The sequence below is a fragment of the Lepisosteus oculatus genome, chromosome 25 (assembly GCF_040954835.1).
Source record: "Lepisosteus oculatus isolate fLepOcu1 chromosome 25, fLepOcu1.hap2, whole genome shotgun sequence".
Lineage (NCBI taxonomy): Eukaryota > Metazoa > Chordata > Actinopteri > Semionotiformes > Lepisosteidae > Lepisosteus > Lepisosteus oculatus.
In genome coordinates this window covers 5540719-5553129 of record NC_090720.1, presented here as the reverse complement: position 1 = coordinate 5553129, position 12411 = coordinate 5540719, and the positions used below count along the sequence as shown (strand labels likewise).

At 46.4% G+C, this 12411-nt stretch overlaps 1 protein-coding gene across 5 annotated transcripts in view; it reads left to right on the top strand.

The window, feature by feature from the left end:
* chd5 (chromodomain helicase DNA binding protein 5) overlaps positions 1 to 12411 on the top strand; it is a 46729-nt gene that overhangs the window by 17630 nt on the left and 16688 nt on the right. For 3 of the 5 annotated variants that reach the window (XM_015336976.2, XM_015336974.2, XM_006642050.3), the window contains exons 6-22: positions 82 to 197; positions 521 to 644; positions 1472 to 1638; positions 2537 to 2752; positions 3172 to 3378; positions 5102 to 5313; positions 6025 to 6156; positions 6610 to 6715; positions 7220 to 7411; positions 7937 to 8137; positions 8242 to 8379; positions 8786 to 8907; positions 9682 to 9855; positions 10702 to 10843; positions 11176 to 11307; positions 11440 to 11557; positions 12200 to 12324. In XM_015336976.2, coding sequence (XP_015192462.1) covers positions 82 to 197; positions 521 to 644; positions 1472 to 1638; positions 2537 to 2752; positions 3172 to 3378; positions 5102 to 5313; positions 6025 to 6156; positions 6610 to 6715; positions 7220 to 7411; positions 7937 to 8137; positions 8242 to 8379; positions 8786 to 8907; positions 9682 to 9855; positions 10702 to 10843; positions 11176 to 11307; positions 11440 to 11557; positions 12200 to 12324 — 2624 coding nt within the window. The remainder of the gene's footprint in view (positions 1 to 81; positions 198 to 520; positions 645 to 1471; positions 1639 to 2536; positions 2753 to 3171; positions 3379 to 5101; positions 5314 to 6024; positions 6157 to 6609; positions 6716 to 7219; positions 7412 to 7936; positions 8138 to 8241; positions 8380 to 8785; positions 8908 to 9681; positions 9856 to 10701; positions 10844 to 11175; positions 11308 to 11439; positions 11558 to 12199; positions 12325 to 12411) is intronic. The other 2 variants (XM_015336973.2, XM_015336972.2) reach the window with 2 other exon arrangements.

The window sequence follows — 12411 nt, the reverse complement described above, 5'->3', positions numbered from 1 at the left end:
CTGTGTGTGCTGAGGTGGATGGCTCATTCAAGTGATTGCCAGTACTAGCCTCTGAGCTCCTGAGTGCCTCTGCCATTCCAGGGCCTGGGGTGAGGAGGAAAACCAAGAGCCTGAAGGAGGCCAAGAAGAAAGGGAAAGGCAAGAAGGTGAAACTGAAGATGGGGGCACAGAGTGGCAAGAGGAAAAAGGGCTCTTCGGTAAGGCAGGAGCTGGTCAGCACAGCGGCAGGGATCCTGATCAGGGACCGAGAGCACAAGTACAAGCATGGAAATATATCCTTGTGTGTTCATCAGCCACAAAGACATCTGATTTTGTTAAGAGGGAGTAGCTGGATGTGACATGAACCTGAATGTAGAATTTATTGTTATCGTACCTAGAAATTCTTAAAACCAATGGGATTCGTGGCTTCTTTCTTCAGCTAGCAGGTACTGCATGTGCATGCGCGAGGGATGTCGATGTTCCTCTTGTGCGCTCGTGTGTTTGCTCCTGATCGGGCCTCTGTCCCCTCTCTCATTCTCAGAGCGAGGAGGAGGATCGTGAAGAGTCCGACTTCGACAACGCCAGCATCCACAGTGCCTCTGTGCGCTCTGATGCTTCCGGGGCCCCCAAAAAGAAGGGGCGCAGGGGCCGGAAGAAGAAGAAAAGTAAGGGGGAAGCTCATAATGCCATGAGGCCAGGGGCAACGGGAGCTTCCTAGTGACTTCCCAGTGGAAATCATGACTATAACAGTCTGTAACTGGAAATCTGTGATAGGCACAGAAATACCATCATATAGAAATTAAGGGGACAAAATAAGTAAATAATAGGATAAGGATCTCATGATGGTGAGGTAGAATGATTGTTGTGTAGTCTTGGGAAGAACACTACTCTGAGGAGCTGAGAGGTAAATTCTCCATTAGTGACAGTGGCACCCTTGATACTAACCCATTGAACCCTGTAACAAAGGAAGGAGATGCAGATGTGGAAGAATGGAGGGGCAGTGTTAAACTGATTTAAACAGCAGTCTGGAAAATAGAGACCATTCTAGCCAGAGCAACTGCTTTATATCCTTAAGTATCTACGCATTCTTAGAGCTGGATTTGAACTGTACCATAGAACAATTTAACATTCACATAATTATCACATTTTTCTAGTGTGAGAGTATTTCACCACTTTAAAAAAGGAATTAATTTTTTAGCATGATTTGCAGTCTGCCTTCTCGTGTTCTTCAGAACTGAATTCCAAAATAATTTTCTTCCTTGCCTCTTGCGGTTACTGTAGGGGGGTTTAGCAGTGAAAACATCAGCAGAAACATTTGGTTTTGATGTATCCAAGAGAGTTTGAACTGTCATATGAAACTCTTTCCTCCTAGTTGAAGGAATGTCTAGTTTGGGGTGTACTGTTGCAAGCAGTGTGTACTGTATGGGAGCAGGATCACGAGTCCGGGAGTCTGCTGGGCAGGTGATTGCATGGTCGCTTGTGTTTTCTCGAGTTGAAGAAGGGGATGGCTATGAGACGGATCACCAGGACTACTGCGAGGTGTGCCAGCAGGGCGGCGAGATTATCCTGTGCGACACCTGCCCCCGGGCTTACCACCTGGTGTGCCTGGACCCCGAGCTGGAGAAAGCCCCCGAGGGCAAGTGGAGCTGCCCCCACTGTGTAAGAGAGCGGCGCCGTACACCCCCACATGCTCGGTGACGAATCACACACCCCTCCCCCTACAGGTCGAGAGAAATCCCATAATAATACTACTAGTAATCATTCCTTAGACCTATATAGCTCTTTTCTGGACACTCCTCCCAAAAGTGTTTGACAGGTCATGGGGACTCCCCTCCGACACCAGTGTGTAGCCCCACCTGGATGATGTGAGCACCCAGAGTGCACCAGTACACTCCCCACACAGCAGCTCTCAGTGGGGAGGAGAACAGAGTGATGGAGCCAGTTCAGAGATGGGGATTATCAGGAGGCTATGTTTGGTGAAGGCCAGGGAGAAATCTGGCCAGGACTCCGGGGTTACACCCTACACTTTTTGAGAAACGCCCTGGGATTTTTAATGACCACAGAGAGTCGGGACCTCGGCTTTACGTCTCATCCGAAGGACGGCTCCTTTTTACAGTACAGCGTCCCCGTCACTATACTGGGGCATTAGGACCCGCATGGACCGCAGGGTGAGCACCCCCTGCTGGCCCCACTAATACTTCTTCCAGCAGAAACCTTTTTCCCAGGAGGTCTCCCCTAGCTTCAGTGGGTTGCAGGGTGATATCACTGCTGGCACTACCTACACTGTGAAAGGCAAGATTGCCGGTATCCACACACTGCAGGAGACAAACTTACAACGTCTCAATAGTGCTTTTGTTCAGTAATAAAAACAGAAATGTACTTTACCCTAAGAGAAATAATCTTTAAACAGCCAGAAGCTGTATTGGGATTGGCACATTTTATACACGGAGCTTAAATCACCACTAAATGTCGATACCAGCTGTTTAAAGATGGTTGATTGTGAAAGGCTCTGGTGCTGACAAGTGGTGGTGGAATGTGGTGTGCGGCCGTCTTGCAGGAGAAAGAGGGAATCCAGTGGGAGCCTAAGGAGGACGAGGAGGAAGAAGAGCCGGTGGGTGAGGAGGAGGACGATCACATGGAGTTCTGCCGGGTGTGCAAGGACGGAGGGGAGCTTCTGTGCTGCGACACCTGTCCTTCCTCCTATCACATCCACTGCCTCAACCCGCCCCTGCCTGAGATACCCAATGGAGAGTGGCTGTGCCCTCGCTGCACGGTGAGTAACATGTCCTCCATCCAATCACAGCCGGCCCTGGTCTGTGACACATCCGAGCGAGCTCATTCAGTGCGGAGTGTCTGCTCTTCCACTGAAGCACAGCTCATTGTTTCTAATGGAAATATATGGCATGCTTAGGCTTGGCTTGTATAATGTAATAGTCTTCCTTGTGACTAAGGACTGCTTTAGAAAACAGTTCTGAATTTTCCCCACAAATGCCTATGTATTTTGCCACTTTGCTTTTTATTTTATGGAAAAAGTATCTAGTAACCACTACGTATGTAACATGACTTTGAGACGTTTCAATTTCATGAATATAAATTTGATCACCTTGACCTGCTGTTTGTGTGCCCTTAGTGTCCTTCAGTCTCTCCTGTTTGTGATCTGTTTTCTTCTCCTTCTGTTCCTGTCATTGCCAGTGCCCCCCTCTGAAAGGAAAAGTGCAGCGAATACTGCACTGGACATGGGGGGACCCCCCCTTGCCTCCTGAGCCCCCCGCAGGCCCTGATGGGGAACCCGCATCCCAGCTGGCCAAACCCCCCCTGAAGGGCCACCCTGAGAGGGAGCTGTTTGTGAAGTGGGCCGGCCTCTCCTACTGGCACTGCTCCTGGGTCACTGAGCTACAGGTGAGCTGCTGATCCGCCTGTCTCTGGTCCAAACAACTCCGTTAACTACTCAATAAATCATCACAACAGCATTTTACTAGTTCATATGAGCATTTGGAAAGTTTCTTATTAAGCGTGCAACGTGAGTTTGTTTTTAATTTGTGTGTTGTATACATTAGCTGACCATATTTTGTGCGTGTAGCTAGGCTTGTGCCTTTTTGTTCGTTTTTGAGAGAGCAGAAATAACTGTAACTAAACAGCCTCTTAATTTCCTTTTTGAAAACCACTTTTGATACCTATTCATTATTGGCCTATATTGAGAGACTGAGAGCACGGTGAAGAGTATTTTGTGTGATCTTTTCCAGTTAATACATTTAATTAAGTATGACATTTTTTTTATTTTTATATTTAAAATTAGCCATGCACCATTTCCTTTAGTTGTATAGGGAGAGAAGTTTGTTGTTTTGCATTTCTGATTTGCACTGTAAATATAGCACTCTCGTCTTATTGCGTTCCAAGAGTCTGAATCCATGATACTATAATTTTATCTCCTGCCAATAGAAAGCAAATTGTTCAAGTGCTATGGCATGTTAGGTGGCTGAATGACTTAAATTTGGAACTTATGAGAAACACTTCAGATTGAAAGGTTCGTCTTTATTTCGGGCTGTAATTTCTGCACATCTGGTATCTAAATGTTGAAAGGGAGGAAAGCTAAATATAAGTCAGTGGATTGTGACAAAAGGACCTTGAAGTAAGTGTGTTCCCAACCTTTGGAGTGCAGAGACAGTGGTCAGTCACACCCACACCCTGCCCCCATCGTGATAGGCAAATAATTGTAAAGGAAATAAATGATTTTATAGCATGATTTATTGTGAATGATGCCAGCCCCAGGGTAGGTTACATGAAGGCAGCCCATTGATTTAGAATCCCTAATGTTCAGCCACATGGGCCTCAAATCTAGAAATGTGCAAGTTAGCCCCAGGTAGAGAAGTCAGCACACTGGTTATAGGTCATTAATTTCAAGGAACTAGCTTGCCTGCATTGGTTTAGGCTTTGCTAATATCATTAATTACAATAATTCTTCACATTTCTGTGGCACATTTTATCCTAAAGGATCCCAAAGCACATTACACATAGGAGGGGACCCACTTTATCTGCCATTGTAATGTGGCACCCTCCAGGGTGAGAAATTAATTCACCATTTGAACTGAGAGGGAATTTAGATGGCACGAGTGTGCTAGCCCAGAGCAGAATTTGTCCAGGACGGCAGTGTTAACACCTCAGCCCTTGGTAGGCGCTCTCAGACGTACCTCCTGTGAGATCTTTAATAACCACGTAGTCAGATTTGCGGTTTAACATCTCATTTGAAGGCCAGCAGTCCCCTACAGCACAGTGTCTCTGGTTATGATACTGTGCCACCGGTTTGAAAATGCTGATCCAGATTGAAGAGCACCACCTACTGCTGCTCACAGCAACACCACTCACAGCTGCAACCTGGTTTTATTTAGAGGTCTCCCATCCCAGTACCAACCAGGCCCAGCCTTGCTGAGCTTTTGGGATCCGACACCTAGGCTGGTAGTACTCCTCCTTCTCAAGATTCAGCATTTGTTTTGAGTCGGTACCGGTGCCTCTGACAGACAGACAGGCGGGCGAGTGGCTGGGCTGAGCCTGCCATGTCCAGGCGTGTAAGAGAAGGGGCTTCACTGGCTGCCTGCCTGTCTCTCTGCCTGCCCCTGCTGTGCAGCTGGAGCTGTACCACACGGTGATGTACCGCAACTACCAGCGCAAGAACGACATGGACGAGCCGCCGCCGTACGACTACGGCTCCGGGGACGAGGACATGAAGAGCGAGAAGAGGAAGAGCAAGGACCCGCAGTACGCCGCCATGGAGGAGCGTTTCTACCGCTACGGCATCAAGCCAGAGTGGATGATCATCCACCGGATCCTCAACCACAGGTAGCGCAGACCTCCTGCCTCTGCCCGGGGCTTGGCCTCTGCAGCTTCTTCAGCCCCTTCAGCCCCGCTGCTGAAGAGCTATGTGGCCCCAGGCTTAATGAAGCGATTACAGAGCCATTAGGTGAATGGAGGAGTGGTGGGTCTGACGTTGCAATAGAATGGAAAGAAAATCTGTCCCAGATCACTGTACCACAAGTACCAGCACTGTAGAAATGGGGTGTTAACAAAAGATACAATTAAGTAATTTGTGCCTCATAAGAGCGTTTTGAGATTAAAAGCACAGCTTAAGAATGTTAAGGTCACAAGCCAAAAGAAGTCATTGGACACATCTTGATTGTTTGCTAACAGCTTATCCAGACATTTCTTCTAAGATCCCAGGAAGTCTGTGTCTGAGACAGTTTGTAAAAGGAATTGCCAGTCCCAGGCTCTTCCTCTTAATTTCCATTAATTTCCTTAATTTGATTTTTTTAAAATCATTTTTTCTTTGCTGTTGCGGGGGTCCACTGGGTTGACTTCGTTTGTACCTTTCATTATTAGGAATGCTTATACAAGAACCCCCACATTGGGGGGTACAGCATTGACTTGTTCCACTTTAGTGTGGTAGATTGTTATACCAGTACTTCATTGTACCTTTGCATTCTTAAATATAAAAGAAAAGGCTAGACTGTCCTCCTGACTTTTTGCTTATCTCCCTTGCTGTGTGTGTGCAAGTTTTGATAAGAAGGGAGATGTTCACTACCTGATAAAGTGGAGGGACCTGCCTTATGACCAGTGCACCTGGGAGGTCGATGACTTTGACGTTCCAGAGTACGAAAACTTCAAACAAGCCTACTGGGACCACAGGTGAGCTTGCCTACTGCAGACCTACTGCACGTCTTACTTTGCAATACGACGGGAAGAGCAGAGTAAAATGAGCTTAAACGTAATGAAATCACGGTAGCAGGCATGACAAAGCAGGATAACTCCATGGTAGAAGAATGGTAAAGGTGTGTGCAAAGTGCAAAAATGCACTGTGTTTAACAAAGATAGATGTCTAAGTGAGATTTGTGCATAAGCAGTACATGAATAACCACCTCAGGATGCTGTTTAAAATGTGACATAATGTCGAGCCAATTGTGCTCACCACTGAAACAGGTGATGTAAAAAGGTGCTCTGAGAGCTGACTGTTTAGATCCTCTTCTTGCTCAGTGAGATCCGCTCAGCACCGTCAGCATTGTGCCCAGCTCCCAGCCAGAGCGATGTCTGTGTCTCTCAGTGACGATCCCCGTGTGTAAAGTCTGCCTGGTGCTCTCACAGGGAGCAGATGCTGGGGGAGGACATCAGGCCCCTGGGAGTGAGGATGGGGAGGAAAGTCAAGGGTGAAGAGAAGCGGGAAAGGCCCCCCGACACCCCCATCGTCGACGTGAGTGAGCACCACCAGGGGGCGCTGCCACGTGGCACCTGTGACCAGTGCTGTAAAACTTTGGCCAAAAACAAGACGAGAATCCTCTTTGTAGAAAAATGCAAATGCAAAGACAGGACACAGCTTTGCCTATTCTCAGTATATGTCAGAGCTCATTGTAGGTTCAGATAGTAACATTACTTGGCCTTTTACTTGAGAGCCTTCAGATCTCCCACATTAGGGGACAGGGCATTTGACAGGTCAGGTTTGTCATCTGTCTGACTTGGGTGGTGACTTGGGTCTTCACAGGCATGCCGGAAACTGGGGTTTGAATGTAGAAATCACGGTGTTCTCATACTTGATTTGGTCTGGGCAGGTTTTTTGAAGGAGCTCTGTGAATGCACCAGCGGAGCTCCCAAAAACTGTCTGTAATTGTGCTGTAGAACCTGTGGATTGAGATCTAGAGGGACTGTGAAAACCTGATTCATTTGTCTTTACTGGCGCCCTCTTCTTCCCTGTCACCAGCCAACCATCAAGTTTGACAAGCAGCCCTGGTATATTGATGCCACTGGGGGTACCCTGCACCCCTACCAGCTGGAGGGGCTGAACTGGCTGCGCTTCTCCTGGGCTCAGGGCACTGACACCATCCTGGCAGACGAGATGGGGCTGGGCAAGACTGTACAGACCATTGTCTTCCTCTACTCGCTGTATAAGGAGGTGGGCTTAGGGGTCAAGCCTCTTGTGTTTCATGCATCTCCTTGCCTGTAGCTTCTGCATTGACATTGGTATAAGTGCAGAATTGATATTTTCTGACTAGCTGACAATGTCTATATTCACTTCAAAGGTATGCATGTTCTTGTTTCTTGCTTCCACTTGTGTAGATACCCAAACAGATTGATATATATAGGGACGACCTTGTAAAATAGATATAACTAGTACTATACAACCAATACTATTACTATACTACTACTATTATACAATAGTTAAAACTTACCATAACAGTAAAAGTTGAAACTGCAAGTATATTAAAGGTAGCCAAGCTTTCTTTCATCTTAATCAGCTTCTGTAGGACATAAAAAAGATTCTATATTATAATAAAGGATTTCTGTTTCAACACCTGTCTTTGTTGTTGGAATACTGTGGGCATAGTGAAAGTGCTGTACATGGTGGCAGAACCTTATTGAAAAGACACTGTGATCCAGCGTGTAAACTTATGATGGTTTTTGTCTGTGGGCCTCTCAGGGTCACTCGAAGGGCCCCTTCTTGGTGAGCGCCCCTCTTTCCACCATCATTAACTGGGAGAGAGAGTTCGAGATGTGGGCCCCTCACTTCTACGTGGTGACGTACACGGGGGACAAGGACAGTCGCGCCGTGATCCGCGAGAATGAGTTCACCTTCGAGGACAGTGCCATCAAAACCGGCCGCAAGGTTTTCCGCATGAAGGTGGGCAGCCTGGAGCAGAGCTTCTTTCGTTGTAACAGAATTCAGGAAAGCCCATCCTGACCGGTGCCTAATGTGAAAGTTGCTTCTTTCCACTTTTTTGGCAGAAGGACACACCCATTAAGTTCCATGTGCTGCTGACATCATACGAGTTGATTACCATTGACCAGGCCATTCTGGGCTCCATCGACTGGGCCTGCCTTGTGGTGGATGAGGCTCACCGCCTCAAGAACAACCAATCAAAGGTAGGGCATATTTACAGGCAGCCAATCGCATCACTTCATGACAGTGTGATGGCTTGCCACCTGGTTTTTCATGGACAGTTAAAGGATGCAGTTACAACTACTGTATATGGTCAAGTGATCTCAAAGTAAGTTACTGGGCTCTCATTATTTTGTAGCCTGTTACAGAGTTTTGTAAATTAGACACGGCTAAATAACAATGAAGAAGATAACTTCTAAATTTTGTAGCTGCAAAATACTTAGGTAATGTAAATTATTGAGAACAGTTTCATGTATGTAATTAAACATAGTTCAACTTGACACTGCATTCTGTCAAGTTCAGCTAGTTTCAGAGCCACTGTCTCCAAGTGTCTTGCAGGTAGCCTTGCTTGCTGAGTTAAGCAGCGTAGTATTTCACTATATCCCACAGTTTTTTCGAGTTCTTAATGGCTACAAGATCTACTACAAGCTGCTGCTGACAGGAACCCCTCTACAGAACAACTTGGAAGAGCTGTTTCACCTGCTCAACTTCCTCACCCCAGAGCGCTTCAAGTAAGGCTATGGTTATCTTTCTTTTTACTGGTGACCATGCCTTTTCTGATCCTGCTCCATTGTTATGGAATGCCTTTCTTCTGAAACTTCGAGAGATAAATGATTCTATTTAAATATAAACTCAAAACACACCTTTTTAATGGGGCATCTGTTTGTCCTGCAATCTAATCTGTATGTTCTTGTTTACTTTTTCTTTCACTTTTTATTGTACTTTTTTGTCCTTTTCTTTATCACTATGTACATGGGTTTGGAAAGGCACTTTATAAATAAAGGTTATTAGTCTTAAAGAGAAAAGACTACCAGTGGAGCTGGACCAGATTCCTCAAAGGTAGTTAAAAAAACAGTGGTACCAATAGAGAAACATGAACCGAAGGTCACAAAGGTCATTACATGGAAGTGCATTTCAATTTCAGAATAGGGGGCACTTCTTAACACAAAGGATTATGGGAGTATACAAGAAGCTATCCATGGTTTTTGTTAAAACTAAAACCCTGGCTTCTTGAAAGATACTGCTGGATTAAATCGTTAGATCAATGGACAACTAAGTACCAGGCAGGCTAGAAAGGTCAAATGGTTTGCTTTCTTTTATACCTTTCTTATGTTCTCATGTTCTTATGTTCTTAACACGACAAGCATCATGTGTTGTTAGCTGTGATCGTCTTGCAGTAGCTTCCTGGATAGCTGATCTGATTTGCCAGTCAGCTGTTTTTTGACATTGAGTCTGACATGTCCAGTGTCTTCAGCTTGTCACATACCGTACCTGTGTCTGCACAGTAACCTGGAAGGATTCCTGGAGGAGTTTGCTGACATCTCCAAGGAAGACCAGATCAAGAAGCTCCACGATCTGCTGGGGCCTCACATGCTGCGCCGGCTGAAGGCGGATGTCTTCAAGAACATGCCAGCCAAGACAGAGCTGATCGTCAGGGTTGAGCTCAGCCCCATGCAGAAGTGAGTGACCACATGTTCACATCCGGGGCGTCTCTGCCAGTGCCGTTCTGTTTCTGAATGTATAAAGGGGACCTAAACGTGTACATTTGAGTTGCTGTATGATGAAAAAGAGTTGCAAAGCTACATTCCTGTTTCCGAAGTATGAAGCAGCTTGACATTAGCTTGAATATCCTTTGTTTGCTCTCCAAATGAGCTACATCGGCCAAATAGCCACATCTCACTTGTAACTCCTATTATGTATTAAGTGTCTTTGTGAATTAGTTTTACTTGACAACTGACACAATTTTTTAATCAATTGATTTTTAATATAAATGAACAATTTGGAAGATAGCCCAGATAGCTCCATGGGCTTCTGCCACGGGCTAAACCATTGCCTTATAAGCAGAAATGCTTCCAGGAGCACAGGCTCAAATCCCACTTCTAGCTTTCTAAAACAATCACAGAAGTTTGGGGCAGCATGGTGGCACAGTGGTCGGCATTGCAATGCCGAGACCCTGGGTTCGATTCTGGGGTGCTATCCACATAGCGTTTGTATGTTCTCCCCGTGTTTGTGCGGTTTCCTCCGTGTGCTACGGTTTCCTCCCGCAGTCCAGAGACAAACTGGTAGGCTAACTGGTTTCTGGGAAAACTGTGGCTGGTGTGAATGTGTGCGTGTTTGGGCCTGTGATTGGCGTCCCATCCAGGGTGTATCCTGCCTCGTGCCGATTGCTTGCCTGAATAGGCGCCAGCTCCCCCACGAACCGGAATTGGATGAAACGGTTAGAAATGGGATGGACAGATTCGTGCATGCTCTGTCCTGCAGCTGCACCTTTTAAGCCAGACCCTCTCTGACTCTGTGACCTGCAGGAAATACTACAAGTTCATCCTGACACGGAACTTTGAGGCACTGAACTCGAAGGGGGGCGGAAACCAGGTGTCTCTGCTGAACATCATGATGGACCTGAAGAAGTGCTGCAACCACCCCTACCTGTTCCCTGTGGCAGCTGTGGTACGGCACACCCGAGCACCGCAGCTGACCGGTGAAAGTCACGTGCTGCACTTGACCACACCCCTGTTCTTACTTGGTCACGCTCATTTATCGTGGTTGCAACAGCAAGGTGCTTCATCTAATGGTGAAGTTACCAACTTCTGCCAGTCCCACTGCAAACCTCTATCAACGTATAGCTTCTTTGGTGTTGTTTTCTGACACTGTTAATATAGTGGTGGGCTCAGCTGGACTGAGGTTCTATTAGAAATACGTATTTAAATCACCTGTCTTAACCCTTGATTCATAGCGATATGATATGGTTTGAACCAAGTATATGCTGTCTGTGCCTGCAGGAGGCTCCGGTGCTGCCCAATGGCTCATATGATGGCAATCTGTTAGTGAAGTCCTCTGGCAAACTGACTCTTCTGCAGAAGATGCTGAAGAAATTGAAAGATGGAGGACACAGAGTGCTCATCTTCTCCCAGGTCAGTGTATTTTTCAGTGCACGTGGTGCAGATCTGTTTTGCTGTCTCTCTTGCATCTCGTGGCAGACCAGGGTGTGTACCCGTGTGAATGTGTGGGTGTGTCCTGCGGATTCAGCCTCTATGTGCTTTCAGATGACAAAGATGCTGGACTTGCTGGAGGACTTCCTGGAGTACGAGGGCTACAAGTATGAGCGGATTGATGGGGGGATCACTGGGGGGCTGCGACAGGAGGCCATTGACCGCTTCAACGGTGAGCTTTGTCCTCAGGCTATAGGGCCTTGAGATTGATAGACCCCTAGCTTGGCAGTGGAGGAGTAGGTACTGGCTGCCCAGGAAATCAGCATGTAGCAAAGCAAGAAAACAGAGATTGGAGAGATTCCTCCTAGCAAATGATTGGATCCATGTAGGGTGTGGTGGAGGCAGATGATGAAATTGCAGTTGTGTTTTCAGCAATTTATTATGATAGACGAGCTATTAGTTGGTTTTGCAAATATCTCTGAATAACAGAATACAAATCTTTTAGTAGTTTGCCAGTTAATTTGTTGTTACTGCAGTAGTTCCTGGCTCTGCAATGGAAAGACCAAGCAGAGTGAATCTGTGAACCAACAGTGTGCAACTAGTGACTTACAAACCCGTCTAAGGACTTGTGTTAATCATATATAGCCAGTTTCCCAGAAGAATGTTCAGTGTACCGGTTTCAGTATATTTCAGAAATGATGTAAAATTAATTTGGATCATCTCACAACAATGTGTTATTTTCAGTGTAATTAAAAGAGTCTGTGTATTATCTCCTTTATGGATGGAAAGGAAACTGTGCTGAGCTCAGTGCAGTACAGCTTTACTCCACATGAGGGCAACATACTCACACTCCTCTTGTTTCCCTCACTTGTAGCTCCGGGGGCTCAGCAGTTTTGCTTCCTGCTGTCAACACGGGCTGGAGGACTGGGAATCAATCTGGCCACGGCGGACACTGTCATCATCTATGACTCTGACTGGAACCCACACAATGACATACAGGTAGAGTCGCCCACAGTCACATGCATGTATGGTGTCTTTTGACAACTGAAAGGCTGGAAAAGGCTCAGAACCAACATAGTCCAAAGA